At 44.4% G+C, this 23881-nt stretch overlaps 3 protein-coding genes across 3 annotated transcripts; all 3 read left to right on the forward strand.

The window, feature by feature from the left end:
* Positions 1-914: 914 nt before the first annotated feature.
* Positions 915-4531, forward strand: LOC128754140 (sphingosine 1-phosphate receptor 1-like). The gene is made up of 2 exons (XM_053856545.1): positions 915-1001; positions 1869-4531. Exon 2 carries the CDS (start codon positions 2036-2038, stop codon positions 3251-3253), a length of 1218 nt encoding a protein of 405 aa, XP_053712520.1. The 5' UTR covers positions 915-1001; positions 1869-2035; the 3' UTR covers positions 3254-4531.
* Positions 4532-7001: 2470 nt separating this feature from the next.
* LOC128754788 (kelch-like ECH-associated protein 1B) lies at positions 7002-16730 on the forward strand. The gene is made up of 7 exons (XM_053857668.1): positions 7002-7092; positions 9993-10811; positions 11042-11287; positions 11391-12067; positions 13633-13838; positions 14535-14711; positions 14787-16730. The coding sequence occupies exons 2-7, from the start codon at positions 10506-10508 to the stop codon at positions 15026-15028; spliced, it is 1854 nt and encodes a 617-aa protein (XP_053713643.1). The 5' UTR covers positions 7002-7092; positions 9993-10505; the 3' UTR covers positions 15029-16730.
* Positions 16731-18355: 1625 nt separating this feature from the next.
* Positions 18356-23483, forward strand: LOC128754006 (volume-regulated anion channel subunit LRRC8C-like). The gene is made up of 3 exons (XM_053856280.1): positions 18356-18426; positions 18765-18958; positions 19839-23483. The coding sequence occupies exons 2-3, from the start codon at positions 18818-18820 to the stop codon at positions 22128-22130; spliced, it is 2433 nt and encodes an 810-aa protein (XP_053712255.1). The 5' UTR covers positions 18356-18426; positions 18765-18817; the 3' UTR covers positions 22131-23483.
* The last annotated feature ends 398 nt before the right edge of the window (positions 23484-23881 follow it).

Here is a 23881-nt window from a genome sequence, read left to right on the forward strand (position 1 = left end):
GGAATCCCTCACCGCCACATAAACCTGCAGAATTACTTCATCTAGCTATTTCTTTTGAACACTTTTATCTGGTGAGATCAAACCAACTTCCAGAATCTTCTAAATTAAAATGTAGAGATGCCTCAGGGGTGTTTGGAGTCTTTGTCAGATGCCTTTTTGATTTAGCCAATAAACGCCTGAATCAGTTTAGTGACACTGATTTATTGCATTTTTTTGGCCGAATTGGATGACATAATGGGTATGTTACATATTTTATTTTATTTTATATTATTCTAAAGCACTTTCCTAGTTGGTGGGATCCCGACTGACCATGGCAAAAAGTTGATTCTGATTCTGATTCTGTTCTGCAAGGAACCAATGAGAGCTCCTCCATAGACTTCCATTAGACCTGCAATCCTGACAAAACTTCGACATCAAAGAAAAAATCCTGTTTTTGCTCAAGTTGGTACTTCACACTCCTTTTTCATTGGAAATATTTAAAAGACTGAACTCCTTCCAGAAGTGCTCTGACAAGAACCAGGCGGAGAGATGACATCTCTAGTTTAACCTTGCCACAGCCAAGGTTGGAATTCCCTGGTGGGACTGTCGACTCTGTGAACCAGTCACAGATAACCAATGGATGCTAGATAACAGCATAGATGTTATCAGTATGATGCACTTGATCATCAATCTCTGTTTGTTTGTTGGCTCAGCTAAGAGATTTTCGCAGGTCTGTGAGGGACAAGCAGCCAAGTTCTGTCAGGCACCAAGAGCTGTTGTAAACACTCTGCCAGGAGAAATCATTTCATCTGTCGTTACTTGTCCGCTGATGCTTGTTCGACTGCGGAGAGAGAAAGGGGAGGGTGGGAGGGCTCGGGGTGAGACCCACCCCCTCCTTGCACTGCATGTCCCAGCTTCTTAGTTTACTCGCTCCAGCTTGTCAGAGTGCACAAGTGATGTTCCGCACTGGATTGTAGCGCCTGAGATGGTTTGGATGGAATCAGCACCACAGCCTCTTCAAGGTAAGGTTTTTGCGTTTAAACCAGAATGGAGTTATGGCCATGTGTTTAGTTCCACTGAGGACAAAACTGAAGCCTGAAAGTAGATCATCAAATGTTGTCACGAGTGTTTGCGATTTGTTTTGAATAATAATAATAATAATACCAAAATAATTCCTTATCTGTAACAATGAGGCTCGATGGAAGGAATTTGTGTGGTGATTTTACCCACTAACTTTGAATTCTGCTTTATATATTTCATATACAGTACGTCTATCTTTCGCTTTAACCCCTAGTAAACAGAAATATATAAGACAAGACCTTTGAGTCCTCTTGTAGTCAGAAGCGTGACAGCACGTGAGTTACATGGAAAGTTCAATCTCAAAGCAATGACACAGATTCTCTTTACCATCTTTATCGTCTGTCTGCACTAACCTGTGGCATCAATTTCGATTGCTCGCATGGGCGTGAATAAACGTGCAAATGTGCAGAGCGTTTGTTAAACGGTAACACATGACGGGAGAAGTGCAAGAGGAGAATCAAGACTCTCAGGAATGTAACCCTAATCACCCTCATAGTTTAGATTGTACGATTTCTGGAGTCCAAATAATGACCATATGTTCAGAGTTTGTCATGAAGACTAATGTTTAAATTGAATTTGCATGCATGGAACACTTCAAACAGACTTCACTTAGGGAGTGTAGGGGAATGTGGAAATGCCTTGACTAAATTGAGTGCATATGTTTTGCTGCATTGATGTATTTAAATTTCTATGAGTTTTTGAACATAGAATGGAACATAGAATTTATGAGCTATACAAAATGGGTGTCACAGTTATCCCTGAAATAAACATGAACAATGTTGTAGTAACATTTTCATGTGTTCTTGCAGCACTTGGATGAAGTGATGGTGGAATGTAAGGCGCCCTCTTCTGGTGGAAAAAGTTGTGTGCTGGAGATTACACAGCCAAAGTCAAAGAGCCCAAATATGCTTCCCCCGGACACACAGCTGAAACAGATGTGACATCATATAGCTGACTGAGAGGAGCGACATCAGACATGGAAACTTCAACTGCTCATGCGGACGTCCTCCACACCACAACGCTGATGCCCAGTGTTCCGTCCTCGCACAGCTATCTGCAGTTCTTCTGGGAATACCAGGACAATTCTGTTATCGTGGAGCACTACAACTATACGGGCAAACTGCAGGGCGACCGCTACCGAGATGGACTCAAGCCTGAGGGAATCGCGTTCCTGGTGGTGTGCATCCTGATCGTTCTGGAGAATGCCGTGGTCCTTCTTGCGATCTGGAGCAACAAAAAGTTCCATGTGCCCATGTATTACCTCCTGGGGAACCTGACTCTTTCTGACCTGCTGGCCGGGATCACCTATATGGCAAACATTATCATGTCTGGACCTAATACTTTGAAACTGACTCCGCTGTTGTGGTTTCTAAGGGAGGGAGGGGTTTTCATCACCCTGGCAGCTTCCATCATCAGCCTCCTGGCCATCGCCATTGAGCGACATGTAACTATGGTTACCATGAGGCCGTACCACGGAGCAAAGCGTGGTCGGATGTTGGCATTGATCGGTGCGAGCTGGGCCCTCTCGGGGTTCCTGGGCGTCTTGCCTATACTGGGTTGGAACTGCATCTACAGACTGGACCAGTGTTCCACGGTTCTACCACTTTACTCCAAGAGCTACATCCTGTGCTGTGTGACCGTATTCAGTGCTGTGCTTCTCGCCATCGTCGTCTTGTACGTGAGAGTGTTCCGCATCGTCCGCGCCAACACTCAACGCCAGCGTCTGGTCCTGTCAAGCAGCATGAGGAAAGGCTTGGGGAGGAAGTCCCAGAAATACATCGCCCTCCTCAAGACAGTCACCATTGTGTTGGGAGTCTTCATCGCCTGTTGGCTGCCCCTCTTTTTCCTGCTCCTGCTTGACTTTTTCTGCCCCACCCGTGGCTGCCGCCTACTCTTCAAGGCAGACTACTTCCTCGGCGTGGCCATGGTCAACTCTCTCCTCAACCCCATCATCTACACCCTCACCAGTAAGGACATGAGGCGGGCCATTCTCAGACTGCTCTGCCAGCCCTGCCTGATGACCAGGGACGGTCAGGTGAAGAAGCTCGGGATGCCTTTTCTGGAGTGTAGCTTCAGTAAAACTGAGATGGCCTCCCAGAAGCTAGAAGGAGGGCTGGAGACAACCGTGTCCACTGGGAATGTGACCGCTGTATCTCCCATTAAAGCCCTCTATCCCAAAATTTTCAAATCATAGGAAACACTTGGCTCACGTCAACCATCTTGTTTAAACTGCTCAGGCGAATATGAGTCTATTGAAATAACAACTGGCATGTTGAATGTCATGTGTTCATTGTGGACAACAACAAAACATATTTGGATATAATCTGTGGTACGCGTGGTATCTGGGTCAATGACCTTTTGCAGTAAAACCTCGAATCCCAGCGAGGGCTGACTGATCTGCACCCCCAGATTTGTAACGCAGTATAGCAATGAAAAGGTGTCTTGTGTGTGTTGCCATGTGATGCACGAAATGTGAATTTTCTTTTTAAACTAAAACAAAATACGCACTATTAGTAGTATATGTAGCTGTTTTGAGACTGAATCATAGCAAGTGAGATGCCCCATCGTTGCCATAGCAACACAACTGGTCAAGCCAGTGGCCACTGCAAAAAAACTTTGCTAGCTGTTTGAGCTGTTATCGCTCGATAGCGCCATCTACATCTGACCTTTCAAGCCGTGAACTTGTAAGAATGCTTGTTAGCTGGTGTCCTTTAATGTAAGGCAGAACACATGAAGACACAAAATAGTGTCCATTATTTTAATATGCCCAATTTGGCTCCTTCATTTAAAACTACATTAACAAACTAGTAATTGTTACTGATTTGCACTGACGTATAATAAAGTGGAGCTTTTGTCTAAATGTTTTTGATTCTTGTGTTTCCATGTTGCCACCGTGCCATAAACATGAAACACAGTTAGGATACAGACTTGTTGCTCTGTGCCATAATAGCCTCATTTCGCTGGTTCGAAAGAGAAGGTGGAATTCAAGTCTGTGTTTTCTTAAATTGTATCGACTCTCTACAAAGAGGCGACGGCAGTAAACTTTCCGGTCGCGGAAGACAACATGGGTAAGCTGTGGGTGGGAAGTAGGCAGCCAAGTTCCCCTTCTCCAAAAGTCCCCAGTCAAAATTAGACATTGTTGGGTGAAGCGTCTGGCTTTCTTTAAATGTCAGTATGTTAATAGCAGGAATATAAACTGATCCAGTATGACTGCATGCAGATGTTGCTAACTTTGCAAAATTGAGTCTCAATGAAAAAAGACATGCCGTGAGTGTTTTTTTTTTTTTTCGTTTACAGTTGGCAAGAGTACAATTACTTTTGAAAATCATCTACATTTGGGAAGCAAACTTCCTTTCACTATCAATAACATCTGTTTTTGTTATGAATGAGTGACTGTAACACTCAAATGTTTAGAGTAGAATTGAGCCGGTTGTTTTACTGTAAATTATACATGGTATGTGTTTTAGTATTTCTGAAGGTTTTTTGATACATCTGTAACATAAGTCATGTGATTTTGTAATAAAGCACAATGAATAAACTTCATTTTTGTTTTCATTGAGCTCTGACATTGTTAATACATGCATTTTTTCTGAGTCTCGGAGCCATCTTATTCAGAAGAAGCAGCAGAGGAAGCCAGCATCCCTGTCAAACATCTGGTAATGACGTTGACCTTCATACAGTGCTGCGTTACATGCTCTACATGCTGTGACTCAAACATCTCACAATACACCCACTATTCAAAACTGCAGTCAAGTGATTTTTGCATTCATGTCAGCACTGTCCACACATGGCTGAGTTGGAGGAGCGTGTGACACGGATGACTGGACTGGTGATCTATGACTTGTAACTGTAGCTAGACTTGAAACTCTTAAGTCCAACTTTTGGGCTTTAGTGACAACAAGATAAGGGGAAGCAAAATATTGAGACACTTTGTAGCCATATTTGTTAAACCAAAGCAGGGATAATGTCACTCAACTTAGAGATGGACAAAAAGTTGTTTTCCAAAACGCAATGAAGTGAGCATATATGAATGAATGAGCATTATGAATTAAATTTAAAATATAGTTAATATTATGCAAAAATATTAATGATCTGGATATACATGTTGAATTATTGTTGGTTTTAATGTGCATAGATTTAGTTCACATTCAAAATATATACAGAACAAATTATGCAATACCATGATTAATTTCATTCTAAGAGTAACACTTTACACCACAAACACCTTTAAAACAAGTAAAACAAGAAGAAGGAAGCGACACTCAAGCCTTTCAGGCCAAGTATCTTCATAGATACACGTTTCTGCTAACTAATATATCCGTTTTCTGCCAGCGTTTCTCACCTTACCTATATTTTTGTAGCTTTCTTTTTCATCGGTGATATATCTGTCAGACATGATCCACTCTGAGTCACCAGTCATGACAGATCTCATCATGCTCATTTTGACAGGTCACCTGGCAGGCAAAAGAAATTATCCAAGGCAGGTAAAATTCTACTACTACTATTGGTCTACTATAGGTCAGCACAGGAACCATAAAAGAACATGAAATACGGTGGGCCCAGGGCCAAAAAACAGCTTTTATTAAATGATACTTTTATGCAATATATATTACATGTTATGGATGAGGTGTGTTGTGTTTTTCCCATGAATACGAGGTTTTACTAAATAGAGATCAAGTATCATTTGTGATCCGGGTCATTGAGGGGTGATGGTGGGTCCAAAGCTTGCATTGAATCATTTTCTCAAGTGCTCCCTACTTGAATCATCATTTTGTACACTGTCGAGAATTGTGCATTATTTTAGAGCACCACTTCATTTCAGGAGATCATTGGATGATGTTTCCCATTAAATAGAGCATATGGAAATAGCTTTATATTCCGTGCATCGATTTATTGTTCATTACATTGCTGTGATGTTCCCTCAAATATTACAAGGCCATCTTATTTTCATTTAACCCCCATAGACCCAGAGAACTTTGTCCAATTGTAACCACATGGCTGCGGGATACCTTTAATATAAACCACAGATGTTGCTCCAGATGTTGCCGTCATTTCTGCAGACAGAAGTTAACAAGAATTATCCCCATCCGGCAGCTGACTTCCTTCGGCAATATACATTTTTCATCACAAGCCAGGTGGGTCGTCTAAAACGACCAGAGCGATGTTTGTTTTATCATGACACTGAAGAATGGCATCTCACATGGAGTGGCCGAGTGCTGACTCACAAAAGCACTGAGCACGAAACGCCAGAAATGCCAGAAGTGATAAAAGCTAGTAGTATTTTATTTGTTGTATTTGTCCTATATTCTAGTTTGGTCGTTTTGTTTGTTTGATTGCATTTATTTTTCACTACTAACAGAATAGAAAAAAATCAACATCTACTATACACTAAAAATGTTTTAATCTAATGTTGTTTGTTTTCAAATAAACGTCATTTCTGATGCAGTGTTGCGTGTGGTATTGTGAGTGTGTGTTTCATAGACAATCTTGAGTCGAAAATAAACATTCACAGCCGTGTGGGAGCTTGTCTAGGGAGGAGCGCTTCGTCTGTGTAGCTTGAGCAGCATCTGGTGGTGGTGGACTGAAACTGCTACTCAATACAGAAGTTAAATACAAAAACGTAATACAAATGAAATACTTTCATTTACCCTCATCCTGCTATGTTTGTTTTTGTTTGTTTAACTACGTAGCGTCACACTTGCCGTTTGTTAGTCTTACAATAGAAACCATACACAAAGTTAGGGGTACAAAGATAGGTTTTTCCTATGTTATGTTATGGTGAAAATAACGCTTCGAGGCTTGCATGCGTCGCTTGACAAACGTTGCTTTAAAATAAGAGCCCGGGGTATCAGGACGAATTGACTGTCATTGTAATCCAACGCGCCCGAGACGGGTCCGTTTTGTTGGGCTTTTATTGTGAAGGCTGTAGTAGGCCGGCACAATGCTTAGTCATGGTGAGTTATTGCTCTCCCTCCGCCTTCGTCTGTGGCGCACTGCACGACGAACCCGGGAGAAGGAATCCATCTCGATGAGGTCAGTTACACTTATATCCAGTGTTTACGGCTGGTGTATCGCACATGCCTTGCACCAGTAATGTTTCAAACGTGTCGGTGAATGAATATCTTGAAGCGTCCTCGGGGTTCTTTGTTAGCAGGTTTGTGGTTTGGTGGCTAGCGTCAGTTATTTACTCTCCAAAGTCCGAACATTAATAGCTGGTCTGTTCAGAACACCGAACATCAGCGCCGGTTCAAGTGTGCGTGTGTGTAAACTGTGGCACTGTTTACGTCTAATGCAGGGTCCTGCGTGAATGGACTGCAAATGGAGATAGACGTCAGTGAGCCGTGTGTCCACGATGTGTGTGAAATGTGCACAGACTTGGTGGACAGTCAACAGGCTTATGTAAGACCTCGACTCTTCTGGGTCATGTTTTGGTACATCCAGTTCCACCGATTCCAAGAGCTGAGCATGAGTCACAGGCGACCGTGCCGCCGAAGTCACTCGACATTCCTGGTTTACTTGTGCCCATGGACGCGGTTCCGATGTACTCCAGCTGGTCTGTGGTCGTCACCTGGGCTTCCTGTGGTGCCCCATGTACTTCCTCAGTTAGAGAACGGACTGATGCTTGTCTACAGTGTCCAGCCGCTGGGACTAACTTATCGAACTAGTCGAACGCTGTGAACACCCCACTGCTCCAATCACTATATTCGGTTCCAGTTCGATAGTAATCGTCCTCTGTCATCTGTCTTTGCTCGGCTACAAAACCCACGTTTTAAGTCATTGAAGTCTCAATTGCAAGGCAAATTACAGGTGCAACAATTGGAGCAAATGAACTTATGTAACTTCTCAGCTCCAGTGTAAACAGTAGGTCATATGTTAACTATGGTGTCAATGTTTTACAACACTAATTCTGCTTAATTTAACCTAATATTTGTTGCACTGTCCCACTTTTTTTATCTCACTGTTATGGGTGTGGAATGGCGTTCACTTGATTCCATGGCTTTACAACATCAGCTATGTAGTGCAGCACACTATTGTGAAGCAGTTTGAAATGTCCTTGACATAACACCGACTGTCATTTGTGCTTCCACTCTTTCACCCTCTTTCTCCCCTCTATTAAAACGAAGGGGGTAAAATACAATTTTGTTTCGCTGGACTGTTGGATATGGTTTCATGTAGAGCCATATAACAATTATTTCTTCATTTGTGTTTGTAAAAGTAATTGTTGATAGTCCCTTGTGATATTTAACTGGCATTTCTTCGGAATTATCCATGAGTCATGTCTCCAGCTGGTTAAACGTTAGTCAAGGAAGTTATTAATAACCCCTGATGTGTCACTGTTGACAAAATTTCCCTGCATAAGCTTGTAGTTCCTCTTTATTAGTCGAATAAAAGGAACCAGCCGCAGTTCGCACCTGCTAGCTGCATCCTCTTATCACCTGTGGAGCTAATCATTACTGTCTGTGTGCGTTGTGCATGAGCTCTGTTATGTAACGCATTCAGCTGTGACCGGAACAAGAACCCCAGAGAAATTATTAACTATTTTCTTTCTGGGGCAACATGTATAAGAAAGTTTAGATGTTGTGTCTGTCAGCATAAAAATCTCCAGCACACTGGAATCACAAACGTGGTACCAAGTTTAAGTCAGAATTTAATTTTGAACTTTATTTTGACTTAAAGTTACAAATATTTGAGGCTTTTTTTTTAACCCATGTTTACAGCTCTTTTAAGTCTATATATAATAATAATGGATAACGCAGGGAATTTGTGGGACTGTAAAACTAATAATTGTTTGCATCAGTTTAAACTATGTTCTGCCCGACCTTTTAGTTTTGTACTGAGTAAAAATTGCATTTTCTGAGTAATTGACACTCGAATAAAAACTTCTAACCGGATATAGGCTAATCCTAATTCCACCCAGCTGGAGGCTCTTCAGCAGCATTCATGGGAGCTGTTAAATAAAATCCACAAAATTTCAGCTATGAATAAATGCCTTCAAACTTTAATAATAATAATAACAATTCACAATTTTACTTTTGACAAAGTCTTGGCACCAAAAAGGAGCAAAATGTTTGCTAAATACATTATATATTGAGAACATCTAGATAAGACTGTACCTGATTTTACCCTTTTTTTTTTTTTTTTTTTCCGTCTTCAACATACATGCTAACATGCAATAACTTTATATCTTTGTGAAAGGCAGACATTTATGGCATTCTTTGCTGTAGTTGGACCCATAAAGTGTGTAATTAAAATTTGGCCTTCCGTTGCTGTCAGGGAGTTGGTGGTCTAACTGCAACTAGCCATGTGAAGGATTTCTTTCTCTTGTTAAACATTCACTGGTTAAGCAATGCAGTGATGCAAGTTTCCTTTTTACAGCCAATGGTGTCGTTTTCTGCTGTCAAAAATGACTTCCAGGTTTTTCTTTTGCTTGATCCCAGTACCTCATGAGACGTCCTTATCAGCTATGCTTAACTCCAAGCCAAAAGGCACTTGTTTCTCAACTAACAAACATTTTGCAAAACAGCATGACTCATCTTTTTATTGTCTGGCTGAACTGTTTGTAGGGCTTCAATCTGAGCAGTACTCATCTACATTACAACACTGGCGTCGTTGTGTTTGGTCAGTAGACAAGTCACGTTATTTCCCATAAGTTTGTGGTTTTGCATATTCTATCTGGGGAGAATAATGTTAGGACATAAAAAATTGCACACTCATGATGAATCGCAGGTCGTGACCTCCTGAAAAGCGCCAGGGAGAGCAGCCTCTAGATAAGACTGTGGTAATTACCCTCTGCTGTGTCAGACAGTGTGAAGCGCTACATCCGATGTTTGTCTGATCATAGTTTATTACTGCGGCATGACTTCTTCTAATGAAACTTACTAATGGAACCGATCAAATACTTACATCTCTCTGTATCTGTGTCCCCCTCACAGTTCAAGTCATCTGTTGGAAGAGCAGCCTCCCTGTAAACACAGCATAGCAAACAAATTCCTGAACTGCCAGCACACCGGCTTCAGAGAAAGTCACCAAACCCTCAGCCCCCCTCGGCTCCTTCCCCACATTCTCTACACAGTTATGCTGAGCATGTCAATGTAGTCCACACTTGTTTATTTACTTGAACTGCAGTCTTGTTTAAAACAAGGATACAAGTGCATTTCTATTTATTTATTTATTTCGCTGTTTTATATTATTTATAGATTTAGTAGATTTAAAAAGTTTTCTCTCTCATGGCCCTGTTTTTCTTGGACAACTGGAGTCATTATAGCCAGTCATGTAGCTGCTGAGCCAACTGTGACGGAAAGTCACACCCAAGTGTGTCGCCATGTCCAGATGAGTGTGATGCCTGGACATAAGAACTGACTCGAGAGAGAAACTCTTCATACCCGATTGAAACTTCAATAGAATGCCCAGTAACGTTCCTGACTGTTAAGGAGAAAAGATAGGAAATGACAGAGTGCCTGACAGAATGCAAAGCGCTGGTGACTCCGTCCACACACAACGGCCACCGTGTCTTCAGCTACACGCTGGAGAGCCACACCGCCGCCGCATTCGCCATCATGAACGAGCTGCGTCTGGAGCGTCAGCTCTGCGATGTCATACTGCGGGTCCGCTACCAGGATCTGGAGGCCGTGGACTTTGTGGCCCACAAGGTGGTACTGGCGTCTTCCTCCCCAGTCTTCAGGGCCATGTTCACCAATGGCCTCAAAGAGTGTGAAATGGAGCTGGTGCCTATCGAGGGAATCCACCCCAAGGTGAGATGAAGGCCATACTTCAAATTTCTGATTAATTTGCAACTTCCTTCTTTCATTGTTCTGTATTTTATTTCTCAATTATGAACACATGTTGAGCTCAGCAATGTTTTATGTTATCATGATGTGCTTGCAATTATTTCTTCCTTTTTTTTTTTCTTACATGCTGTCTCATGTTCCTCACACGTCTCAATCGAAACTTGCCTCTGGTTTTCAATTCCTCCCTCCTCCAGGTGATGGACAGACTCATAGAGTTTGCCTACACAGCCAGCATATCTGTCGGGGAGAAGTGCGTGATCCACGTCATGAACGGTGCTGTCATGTACCAGATCGACAGCGTTGTGAAGGCCTGCTGTGACTTTCTGGTTCAGCAGCTTGACCCAAGTAACGCCATCGGCATCGCTAACTTTGCTGAGCAGATCGGTTGCACAGAACTCCATCAGAAGGCCCGTGAATATATTTATTTGAACTTCAGCCAGGTAAGTGATCCAGCAATAAAACCTTGCATGTCGGCTCAGTATTTCTTGTGACTTCTGTAAGCGCTGATACAACAGCCTAATCTCCGTCTGTCCTGTCTCTCAGGTGGCCACTCAGGAAGAGTTCTTTAACTTGTCTCACTGTCAACTGGTGACCCTCATTAGTCGCGATGAGCTCAACGTTCGCTGTGAGTCGGAAGTTTTCCAGGCGTGCGTGGAGTGGGTGCGTTACGACCAGGAGAACAGAAGGCCTTATGTCCAGGCTTTGCTCCAGGCCGTCCGCTGTCATTCCTTGACCCCCAACTTCCTCCAGGCTCAGCTGCAGTCCTTGGACTGGGACCCCCAGTGTAAAGACTACCTAGCGCAGATCTTCCAGGACCTCACGCTCCACAAACCCACCAAAGTCAATTTTTGTCGAACTCCAAAGGTGCCACAGCTCATTTACACCGCAGGGGGTTATTTCCGCCAGTCTCTCAGCTACCTCGAGGCCTATAACCCCTGTTCAGGATCCTGGCTGAGGCTGGCGGACCTTCAGGTACCCCGAAGTGGCCTTGCTGCCTGTGTCATCAGTGGCTTGTTCTATGCCGTCGGTGGACGGAACAACGCTCCGGACGGCAACATGGACTCTAACTCACTGGACTGCTACAATCCCATGAACAACTGCTGGCTTCCTTGTGCACCCATGAGTGTCCCCCGAAATAGAATCGGTGTGGGTGTCATTGACGGCATGATTTATGCCGTTGGTGGGTCACATGGCTGTATCCATCACAATAGCGTGGAACGGTGAGTAAACAATGCACCTGCTCTTGCCAAGCTCATGACACATCTTTCGCACGTGGCCTTTATGTGGGAATTTGTTTTAACCAAAGGAGATGGTCTTTTCATCATGAAGAGAAGTGAGGCATCTATGTAGTTAACATTGTTTCCGTAGCACAAATGAAGAACCATTTTGACTTCAAATGTTCATGTTGCTTTCTCAAAAAGACTCTTAAACTTCCCACAAATGCCCACGGGAGGCATATTTTATTTGACAAAGTTCCTGCCGCAGTCGATAGTTATTTGTTAATCCACTGGTTATATAAATAACCAAAAATGCTGTCAAAGTCTACCGGAAGATTTGATGATGTTGCAATGTTCCCAAGAATGAGCTAGAGAAGGAGGATACTTAGTTGTTAAGAGATGAAAATATGCAGAGCTCCAACTCTGGTGGCCCGGAGGACGGTGATGTCACCGGAGCGTCCCAGGCAGCAGCATTGAGGATGGAGTCCATCTCGATGAAGACCCATCTTAAGTTTAGTACTGGTTAAATGACTGAGACGGTTCTGTCTCTCACTTCAGTGTCTGCCCGTGGTGACAGGCACAACGTAAGAGATTACTTTTACACAGTGTGTTGTCCATGCGCGCACACACAGAATACATGTACAACAGCTTGAATCAAGCAATACATCTCTCATCTGATGCCGTTTATGCCACAACTTGCTCTAATCAGGAGGTGGACGGGTTCCTAGATGCCCCGGAGGCAGAGTTAGTTTTTTTGTGACGTAATGAAAACACCTCTTGTGGCTGCACGTTTGCCGAGATTTCAGACTGCGGAAACCTTTATAAAGAAACATCTTCACCTGCCTCATGGAGAGGAGGACTTCAATATTTAAAACATGTGAATGAGTGAGGGAAGTTGGGTTTAGACTTCAGTTGCTCTTTAACAAATGGCTGAATTAAAAAAATATATATAACTTGGTTCAGAACGGCAACATTGAGGCAGAAGATCAAGGGTTAGAAGAGAGTAGTGTGCTCCAGGAGCGGCATCAACAGAGATCTACAGTCAAGGAAGCCTGCAGGCGCTGAATGATCTGGAGTTTAAACCTGCTGCAGGAGAAATACACAAGGAGTAGAGAAAAGTGCCATGAGAAAACAACGAAAGATTTGACATCCTGGAATCTGTGCTGTGAAAAAAACGCATGTGAATCTATGAGTTTCCTGGAAAGGCTGACTAAGTACAGTGTATATAGATTTGTGACTGAAATAACCACATGCATGACATGCCATGAAGGCAGGCTTTTTGCTAGGAGGGCGTCTGCAAGGTTGTAAGTTGGCCGGCAGATTACGTTGGTATATGGTGGCATCAGGCAGCCAAGCTACTGTTGAGAATTGGGCATTCATTTTTGCATTTTTTGCAGACGCCCACCTAGCTAAAAGCCTGCATGAAGGGCACTCAGCTGGCACCAGAGGACTAAGTGTATCGATATTGAATCAAAAAAGAGCTTCAAGTGAAGGCTTTCTTGATGACCCTGTTTACTAGAGAAAATGCAGGGGAAAAAATCTTCATTTTTGTCATCTCTGTTCAACAGCTACGACCCAGAAAGGGACGAATGGCAGCTGGTTGCCCCCATGTTGACTCGACGCATCGGTGTTGGCGTTGCAGTCATCAACCGGCTGCTTTACGCTGTGGGCGGGTTCGACGGTGCCAATCGGCTCAGCTCCTGTGAATGCTACAACCCAGAGAGGGACGAGTGGAGAACCATGTCCTCCATGAACACCGTTCGCTCCGGGGCAGGTGAGGCGCTGTCAGGATGAGCAGAGGAGGATTCCCGTCAGTGGTGGATTGTGCGGATTAAAACCTGTTCACCGAGTGGCGGGAATCAGGGTTGGACTGGTTTAGCTGGATGCACCTTTACGTAGCGCTCCTCACACTAAAGTAGTATTAATAACTAAGTAAAATGTGGTGCTGTTAATACCTCAGTCATTATTTTGAAATTTCATTCATCTGGTCATTTCTGCTTTCCTTGTTCCTTTGTCTTAAATCCACTAACTTCAAAAATAAATTGACATGATTAATTCATGGGTGCACGGTGCTCAGTATTCTGGAAGTCACTGCCTCAAAAGAGAGAATACACTTCACCAAGTGTCTCGATCAGGGCACACCAACACGACCACGTCTGTAGCCGAGGTGAACTGGTAACCTTCATGACATAGGGTGACCACGATCACCAACTGAACCATGCTGCTAATGTAGTCATTTCTCTGACTCATGGCAGCAGTGTAATGTACATTTTGAGTCATACTGCTCCAATAACCCCCTCCGTCTCCCTACTCTGCACTCTGAAACTCAATGTTCCCTGGTGACTTTGTTTTAAAGGCAAAACTCCCAGGGCTCATCTGATTTTAAATGTCATTGATCGATGTTGGTTGTGAAGAAAAGTCAGTGTGCTTCCAACTGGATGAGACTGAGTGAGTGAATGTTCTCTTGCAGGTGTGTGTGCTCTGGGGAATTTCATCTTCGTCATGGGCGGCTACGACGGCACCAACCAGCTGAACACAGTGGAGCGGTATAATGTGGAGACTGATTCCTGGGTCTTTGCTGCCTCCATGAGGCACCGACGCAGTGCGCTGGGGGTCACCGCGCTGCACGGCCGCATTTATGTGCTAGGTGAGTGCAGCTGTCTGTGTGAGGACCTGTAAGTGCAGTTAAGCAACAGTTTGATTTTTTTTCTGGATTCCTCAGGAGGTTATGATGGGAACACTTTTTTGGACAGCGTGGAGTGTTACGACCCTGAAAAGGACACGTGGTCGGAGGTCACGCACATGATGTCCGGGCGGAGCGGCGTCGGCGTGGCCGTAACTATGGAGCCCTGCCAGAAAGACCTGCCTCATTCTCAGAAAACCGAGAGGAGCGAGTCATCCAATCCACACTCTGCCAGTCCTGGGTTTGGAGGCCAGCAGAATCTGAACCACAACGGACAGTAACCGCTGGGTGATCCTGCCCATATGGATCTTAGAGGCCACATGCTGATCAAAACATTACACCCTTTATTGTAGCAGAGATTTGACCATTTGTGATCCATCAATGAATCATGTTTGATTTCACTATATTCACATGCTGTTCTCTATATTTTTGTCCAAAACTGAGAGCTTTGCTATTTAGTTGCAGTATCCCTGTCTAGCTCAAAAAATGTATGTGACTTTTTTGTGTAACAAACCCCTCGTTGTCAATGGAAAAACAAAAGTGTGATAATTAATTAGAAACTTGTAAACATTTTAACTTATTTATATACAAATTTTTGTCATGACAATATTACTAAATATGATAGAACCTAATATTGTATTGTATATTTTTTTAAACATTAAAATAATACTGAAGTCATTCAAATATGTGCATGATGCTCATTCAATTTACAGAAAGTGGGTTTGTTACACAAATAAGTGAAGATGCTGGAGGGTAACAACAATGTTCATCACATAGTGTCATCTTCTGTTGAAGCATATCAGTTGTGCAACAACACTGCATGAGCACATAGAGCTGTGTTTCTGCATGATGCGTGTGTTGTTGTACTGCATCAATTCATTGCGTGCGAGACTACCATGTCCAGTAAACATGGCAGCAGCACTGGTCATGCAGCATTAGCATGCTGTCCAGCATTAGCAGTACATGCAGCTGAAATGCATCAGGATTAATTGGCTCATTGTGCAGCATTAGCACTGAGTTAGCTAGCTTAGCACTAAGTGATAAATTAGCCCGATGCTAAGTTAGCTGCGAATTAAGTTTTAGCGTTCTGTGCTAAACTAGCAGTGTTAGCCAAACGTGTAGCGTCTGCGCGTCTTTTATTTCCTTCACCACCCTGTTAGCAAACAGTGCAAAGTTAGCATTGGATCTTGTGGTTAGTTTGAACTTTCATTTGCTACTGTATATAGCTTCACGTGCGAGTCTCAGAAGGCTAATTGACATTTTAATAGATTTCCTGCGCTCACTTGGGGCTGTTTGCACATGTTGACTATGTGTCTTGTCTGTCACACTCTGTGGACTTGATATCATCTTCTGAAAGATTTTTGAATAACTTTTTAATCCAGTGTTTGTGATCAACAGACAGACACTCGTGGTGGCATATTCTGTCAACTGCCACATCAGTCTGGATGTAGCAGCAGTGGGTGGGGCTTCCTTGTCGGCTCACACACCTGTCGGACGTCTTGCTGCGTTCTGTTCGTAATTTCCAAAGTTGAAACTGTTACCTTTTAACGGGACCTTGGTTTCATTCACAACATGATGGCAGGAGAGTTTTCTCCACAAGCAAGGTTTTGATGAAACTCGTCTGGTTTCGTCGTATTTATTGCCGGCGTTGGACCAATGGCCGACGAGACGCAGAACAAATCCAGACCTCAAATAACAGAAGCTACCCGGTTTGTGCATTGGTGTTCCAACAAGCGTATGCTGATGCCAAACAGTGCTTAAAGACGTGTATTTGTAACAGCAAATTAAGCTGCAAATGTTTATAGTTGACATTTTGTACATGAATATTCAAATACATCTTGTACAGATTTGAAGAGTCCACCATGTTTTTGGTTTGACCCGGGGGCTGGGTTGAGTTTTGGTTTTAATGTTGCATGACCTAGAGATGATTGACTCAATTGTTTGTTTGCCCCGCCCCCACCAGAACCTCGTGACCATTGTGAAATAAAAAGTCAATGAAATATGTTGGTCTTTGTGGATTGATGTTGCACTTGCCGCTGCTCCGTCATGTGACTGAAACTTTTGTTAGTCATGGCCAAACATCATTGAAACAAAAGTTATTGATTAATTTGCGCAATGCTACGACGTTCGATCGTACCACTCTGACGACTACTGGGTCACACTCGATCCTTGCATTTGGGCGCCCCCTGCTGGCCTAAAACCATTCGGGACATCATTGCACTGGCGTGAACTTGGGGAGAGGAATGTGATGATTTAAAGAAGGCTGTCTGTATCATCAGATAATGGCTAATACAATCAGTACTTATCACGATTTATAGTCTGGTTGTGTAGCTTTGGACTTTATTCACCTTTATGTTTTGGAGCTATACATTGTTCGTATAGTGACACTGTAATAATCCATTCTTTCTGTGGATGAGCTCAGTCATCAGCACTTGTCACTTACCATTCAGAGGAACCGGATCAGCCTGCTGTATTGAACCAAAACCTCAGTATATAGTGCAGCTGTATCTGGTTCGAGAGGATGAACACAGCTTGATGTTTGAGATCTGGTTTTCTGGCTTGGGTCTTGAATACATGCCTGAAATTTGTTAGGCTTCATGCCTCAATGTTACACTGCAAGTATTCTCAAGTCGCTCCACCATGACCTCCGTCACCTCTCTGCTGCCTTCCATTCACACAAGCAAGCAACACCTAACAGAGTCAAGGAAGGAGCTTGGTCGCTCACAGAAGGTGCACAGCTCCTCTGCACCAGGAAAACCCTCTGTGACGAGCAGAAGAAGATGGATGGGTTGTTTTCAGGTCTGATGCAAATAAAAATGTCAACATTGCCCCTCTTGCTGATTCAACTGTGCAAACACGCTGATCTTTTTAAAGTGCATCAAAGGTCATGTGTAGCTCAGACATACACAGTAGGTAAACACAAGATTGTTTCATCTGAAATGGATGTAATGATGCTCCAGTCTTGGGGAAGTGATTTAGCTTTCCAATTCTTAAGCACTGACCTCAACATTCAGGATCTCAGTGTCGCCGATAACTGTATTTAAAGCGTCACGACTCGCAGAGTGCACAAATAACTTCAGTCACATGTTTAAAGTAAATACCCGGTGATGGTGATTCTGGCTCTGCAGGTCACAACGTCATCACCTCTTCGTCGTGTTTGACTTCACCCCGCAAACATTAAGTCACTATTGTAGACAATGACCAAGTCCGAAAAGCATACAAGTCACAACTGCACAAAACACTCACTCAAAATGCTTAACTTCAATGAAACTTTTTATGAAGATTGACTATATATATATATATAGTCAATCTGCTTAAGAATTGGAAAGCTGAGCTTTTTATGAAGATTGACTATATATATATATATATATATATATATATATATATAGTCAATCTTCATAGTCAATCTTCATAAAAAGTTTCATTGAAGTTTAGCTTAAAATCTTCAATCTTAAAAAAATCTTCATATATATATATATACACACACACACACATACACTCTCGCACACAGAGAGAGGGAGAGGTTAAAAGGTTCAAAATGGTTCACTGTGAGTTTAGTTTGAAAGGCTGTCCCCGGATATAAAGTGTTGCTCGGTAACTTGACACCGGTGAGTATTGCCGATGACGAAAGCGTCGTTCGAACTCCCATCAGACTCCCGTGGATCTGCTGCAGACGCAGGTAACTTAAATCGCGCGACACTTTCTTGTCCTGTCTTGTTACACCATTATTGATGGCACTGAGTGTATAAATGTTTTTAAAAAATGTCGGTATTTGACACCTGGCCTGGCCATGGCAGCTACCTGAGCGCTTCTTTACAACCTGTTGAGCCTGAATGTCATCGTTGTCATTTTACCTTTGGAGTTAGTTTCAGTTATTGTTCTAAAATTTCACCAAAATATTACGCAGGCTGGTAAAAACAGTGAAGCCTCCTGTGTGAAAGGGAGAGACTCCCCTGCTGCTGTGTTGTCGTCAAACGAGTTAGTCCACTTTCAGAGCTTGTCTTCTGCTTCTCCCAGGAATGACCTTCAGCCATCTCTCCTAGCTTTTCCTGTGTGGAGCAGCAGCCAGCATGATCCCAGTGGGGGAGTTCAGAAACCTGGGCTCCGAACTTAACGCCAAGTATCGGGTCCTGAAACCATGGTGGGATGTTTTCTCGGAGTACCTGTGCCTGGCCATGCTCATGATAGGAGTGTTCGGATGCACCCTGCAGGTACGGAACCCTCCGTCATGATAAATGCTGCCCTGTGGTGGACAGGCTTCCTGTGACATGATTATTACCCCTCTGGCCACAGGAGCTTGACTTTGAATCCGCACTTCCTGCTCAGTCTGGTTCACTAATAAGAGTTTCTCGTGCAAATACAGGAGGATGTGAGTTGATGGCCGCGCTGTGATGGCATGTGTCTCTGTGAGAAAAGTGTAGGTGTCACTAGGACAGAGAACAAAGGGAGTCTGATCCGCCCAGACTTCAGGCCCTACAGGTTTCTGCCACAGTGAGGGAACTACTGCAACACTGGGAGATAACCGCCACTCTGCAGGTTCCATGTGAATAAATACACTTCTTTCACATGTGGAGCACATCACTGCGACTGAGTCAGCGTGTGTTCAAGTTCAGATCAGTGATCGGTGCAGGAGAAGGGAACAGTTTTGAAAACACAAAACTGTTCCCCTTCTTCTGCATCCCCGTCAACTGTTTCCTCTCATGAGTTGCTCTTGTTTTCCAAGCAGTCCGGGGAGGAAGGTCTGCTCTGCCCATCTGCAATGAAATTCAAGTATAGTAATATATGCTGTTTTATATGACATCATAAGCATTTCAGTGATTTGGTGGTTTTTACAACGTACTATGAAAGTGCTTCCTTTTTTGTTAGATGAACATCACATTGAGTTATGGTTCCATTGTCACCTGGCTGGCCTGCATTGCACAAAACAGAAGTGGCTGAATGCATTTATGGACAGTAGCACTGGAGCCAGCTGGAGTGAAGAATGCTAGCTACCGCCACCAGCATTGTGTGCCCTACTGTAGCCAGCGTCCTGTGAGTTAGAGATCCCTGATTCAACTTAAACTCTGATTCTCTTTCTTGTTTCCGCCCCAGCTGACTCAAGACAAGATCGCCTGCCTGCCCAGTCCCTTCACCAGCCCGACCCCAGACGCCATTGACTGCAGCTACATCCGAAATTACGGGGAGAATGAGTCCCAGGGTCACCCCTCCACTCCAGTCATCAAGGAGGTGTTTGGCCGTAAGAACAATCTGGACATCCACCAGTACGTCTTTGTCAACCACTACTGCTACGAGCGTTTCGTGCACTGGTACGCCAAGTACTTCCCGTACCTGGTAGTGATCCACACCATGATCTTCATGATAACCAGCAGCTTTTGGTTCAAGTTCCCTGGGACGTCATCGAAAATAGACATCTTTGTGACCATCCTTGGGAAATGCTTTGACTCGCCCTGGACCACGCGGGCCTTGAGCGAGGTGTCGGAGGAAAGAGGGGAGGAGAAACTGGGAAGCTGGAGGAGAAAGACCATGAGTAAAGAATCTCCAGACCCACAGGGTGAGGGGGAGGAGGCGGTCGGTCTTCTTCGTTCCTCCTCAGTGAAGTCCAATCCAGAGAAGGCGGTGCCGGAGCCTCAGTCAGCCCTTACTGTGCTGGACAAAAAGGAAGGGGAACAGGCCAAAGCCCTTTTTGAAAAAGTGAAGAAGCTGAGAACTCACATTGAAGAAGGAGACATCTTGTATCTCATGTACGTTCTTCAAACGTGCATTAAGGTCTTCAAGTTCATTCTGATCGTCATCTACACGGCGGCGCTCGTTCTCAACATTCAGATCGTGATTCGCTGCCTGGTTCCCCCGGAACTCACAGGTTTCGACATCTACTGCTGCAACCACAACAAAGCCCACCTCTTCTCCAAGCTGGCCTACTGCTACATCTGCTTTGTGGGCGTGTTTGGAATCCTGTGCATCTACACCCTCTACTGGCTCTTCCATCGACCTCTGAAGGTTTACTCCTTTGAGCATGTGCGGCTAGAGACAGGCATCAATGACATCCCCGATGTGAAGAATGACTTTGCCTTCCTCCTGCACCTCGTGGATCAATACGATGCCCTTTATTCCAAAAGATTTGCTGTGTTCCTCTCCGAGGTCAGCGAGAGTCGCCTCCACCAGCTCAACCTCAACCATGAATGGACAGCGAAAAAGCTGCGCGCTCGTCTGGCCAAGAACGCCAACAACAACTTGGAGCTGCACCTGCTGATGCTTCCCGGTCTTCCTGACACCGTCTACGACATCACTGAGATGCAGTCGCTGAAACTTGAGCAGGTTAAAAGCGTCACCATATCACCAAGTGTGGTCAAGCTGGATGCTCTGCAGGAGCTGTCACTCATCTACTGCCCCGCCAGGCTCCAGCTGTCAGCCCTCAATCACCTCAAGGAGAACCTCAGAGTGCTCCGTCTGTCGTTCCAAACTCCAGAGGAGATCCCTGCATGGATGTACAGCCTGAACCGGCTGGAGGAGCTGCACCTCAACGGCCCTTTAGTCAACGACGTGTCCCGAAATCCTGCGCTTGAGTCTTTTCGCCAGCTGTCAACGCTGCGGATCCTGGTGATCCGCTCCAACCTGACCAAGATCCCGACCAGTGTTGCGGACGTAGCCTATCATCTGCAACGTTTAACCATCTACAATGAAGGGGTGAAGCTCCAGGCTTCCAGCAGCCTGAAGAAGCTGACGAACCTGGCCTCCTTGGAACTAGTGGCCTGCGAATTGGAGCGGATCCCCAGTGCAGTTTTTAGCCTGAACAACCTTCAGGAGTTGGACCTGAAAGAAAACAAACTGACGACCGTGGAGGAGATCCTGAGCCTGCAGCACTGCGAGCGGCTGACGACTCTCCGTCTCTGGTACAACAAAATCTCCTACATCCCCGATCACATCAGTAAGCTGCACACCCTGGAGGTCCTGGACATCAGCTGGAACAAGCTACGAAAGCTCCCGGCCAGACTGTTCTACTGCACCAAACTCCGACACCTCGACGTCTCTCACAACCAGCTCACCAGTCTTCCCCCGGAGGTGGGCATCCTGCAGAGTCTTCAGTTCTTCTCTGCGGCTTTCAACTCCTTGGAGGTTCTTCCAGACGAGCTGTTCTCGTGTAAAAGGCTCAAGTCGCTGGCTCTAGGGAACAATCGCTTGGTAGGTCTCAGTTCCAGAGTGGCTAACCTGGCGCAGCTCTCTCATTTGGAACTGAAGGGGAACCGACTGGACTCTTTACCGAAGGAGCTCGGCGACTGCCCCCTGTTGAGCCAGAGTGGACTCATCGTGGAGGATAGCTTGTTGGATCAGCTCCCTCCAGATGTTCGCAGCAGTCTAAGGAAAGCACCAGGCAACAGCTCCTGACTCATCTCAAGCTAGTTGTGAGTTTCGTATTGACCGTCTGTACTTTTTTTTTTATTACTCTGATTGTCCGGACTGTTATCCACGATCATTACGGTTTACTGCAGACAGATGAGTCCCCCCTCAGGTGATGGCCTCGGGCGACCTGTCGGGCCGGTCAGTGTCAAGTCAGCTTCTTGGCAAAATGGTGAGTCGGTCAAAAGGGACTTGTAGCTGCAAACAATTCGCTGCCACTTGGTTTTACACTAGCTTAGTTTGTGGCACACTACAGTGGCACATCCTAAACGTTTTACACTGGTGCCCATGGAAGTGCCTTGATCAATCACCATTAACATCTTCCCGTCCTTGCTAGTTTTGTAGCATTGACGAAGGTGATTTGAGACCCCTGCTGCTGCCTTAACGTCCGCCCTAACACAGGCGTCGCCTGCTACCAAACTACATTATGCTGCACAAGGTGATGACCACTGTCTGTTTGCAGCTGTATAAAGATTATGATGTGTTTATGTTTTTGGACAGAGGATTTTGTGATAACTTCATCATGGCTGCAGCGGTTCAGTCATGTTCTTGTTTGAAGGACAAAACTATTAAACTTTTACGATGTAAGAACGCTGATTTTTTTTTATTGATCTGGGCAGTTTCATTTTCCCATCGTTGACAATGTCCCCATGCAAAGGTTAGAGCTGACATATTCCCAGGCCACGGCCTGCGGGTCAGCCCGTTTGTGGAGTAACAGAGGACAGGTGCTGCTGATGTTTGGGAAAATCGACCTAAATATTGGAATCTATGACGCTTCCCACGCAACTCTGCTGTTTAAATTACCACGCTTCAGTTAAATTCAAGATTATGGATCAATGTGTTTGCAAAGTCAGTGGGCATGAACATTCCTGTCCCGTCCACGTTGGTTAAAACCGTCAGAATAAGATTAGATTCAATATTCACCTTCATGCAGGTGTGGTTTTCTGAGATTAAATCCACTTCCTGGGGGTCTGTGGAGACAAGATGGCCGATCTACTAAAGGATTTTTGTTGGCGATAACATATGCAGAAAACGGTTTGAGGTGTTGTGAACATCATTGAATGAAGATTATTTCTAAAGTAGCTTATCAACTTCATTCTAGCTCATTTTTGCCTTGTGGTACTGCATAAGTCTCCAGGCGCTTCATCCGTCTCTGTCACAACAGAGACGGATGAGAAAACAGAACTCAGCCCGACTCAGATCCTCGAATAGGAGAGAAATTTAAGCAATCTGTTCGATTTATAGCTTAGTGACGCCTCGATTAAGATCCAAACTGTTAGCTTCTTCGTGAACTGGTCTTGGAAACAAAGAAACAAACCTGACTGATCATTTATTGGTGTTATGGAACAGTTGCTTTAATATGTGTGCACATATGTGAAGCACCAAGCAGCGTGGCAACGACAACAAAACAACTGTTGACGTGTCCTCCACACTGAAGCGCGCACCAAGGAATGACCCAATGACATAGCTGTTGGCACGTGAAGCCTTGCAACCAGTCACACCGCATGACTAGTTCAGGAACTGGATAGCAGCCTATACGCTGGACGTTGACTAAGACAGAAGAGCGTCTTCACCGCTGCATCTCTGGAGCACTGAACACTCACACAACGCACATATAATAGTGAGTGAGGAGGCAGCAGTGCTTATGTTCTCTTTATTACTGAAGAAGATGTTTTTACAATTTAAAACTGTTGTTTAAAAAGAAACTGTAGAGGAAATAAATAAGACAGAAGCACATA

Source organism: Synchiropus splendidus, chromosome 2 (assembly GCF_027744825.2).
Source record: "Synchiropus splendidus isolate RoL2022-P1 chromosome 2, RoL_Sspl_1.0, whole genome shotgun sequence".
Lineage (NCBI taxonomy): Eukaryota > Metazoa > Chordata > Actinopteri > Syngnathiformes > Callionymidae > Synchiropus > Synchiropus splendidus.

What these genes read in the sequence shown, in the direction of transcription:
- LOC128754140 (XM_053856545.1), top strand. Translation starts at nt 2,036, where the DNA reads ATGGAAACTTCAACTGCTCATGCGGACGTCCTCCACACCACAACGCTG.
- LOC128754006 (XM_053856280.1), top strand. Translation starts at nt 18,818, where the DNA reads ATGATCCCAGTGGGGGAGTTCAGAAACCTGGGCTCCGAACTTAACGCC. An exon ending in TGTTCGGATGCACCCTGCAG is followed by an intron (nt 18,959 to 19,838) that starts GTACGGAACCCT and finishes TTTCCGCCCCAG; the next exon opens with CTGACTCAAGACAAGATCGC.
- LOC128754788 (XM_053857668.1), top strand. Translation starts at nt 10,506, where the DNA reads ATGACAGAGTGCCTGACAGAATGCAAAGCGCTGGTGACTCCGTCCACA. An exon ending in CACCGTTCGCTCCGGGGCAG is followed by an intron (nt 13,839 to 14,534) that starts GTGAGGCGCTGT and finishes GTTCTCTTGCAG; the next exon opens with GTGTGTGTGCTCTGGGGAAT. An exon ending in CGGCCGCATTTATGTGCTAG is followed by an intron (nt 14,712 to 14,786) that starts GTGAGTGCAGCT and finishes TGGATTCCTCAG; the next exon opens with GAGGTTATGATGGGAACACT.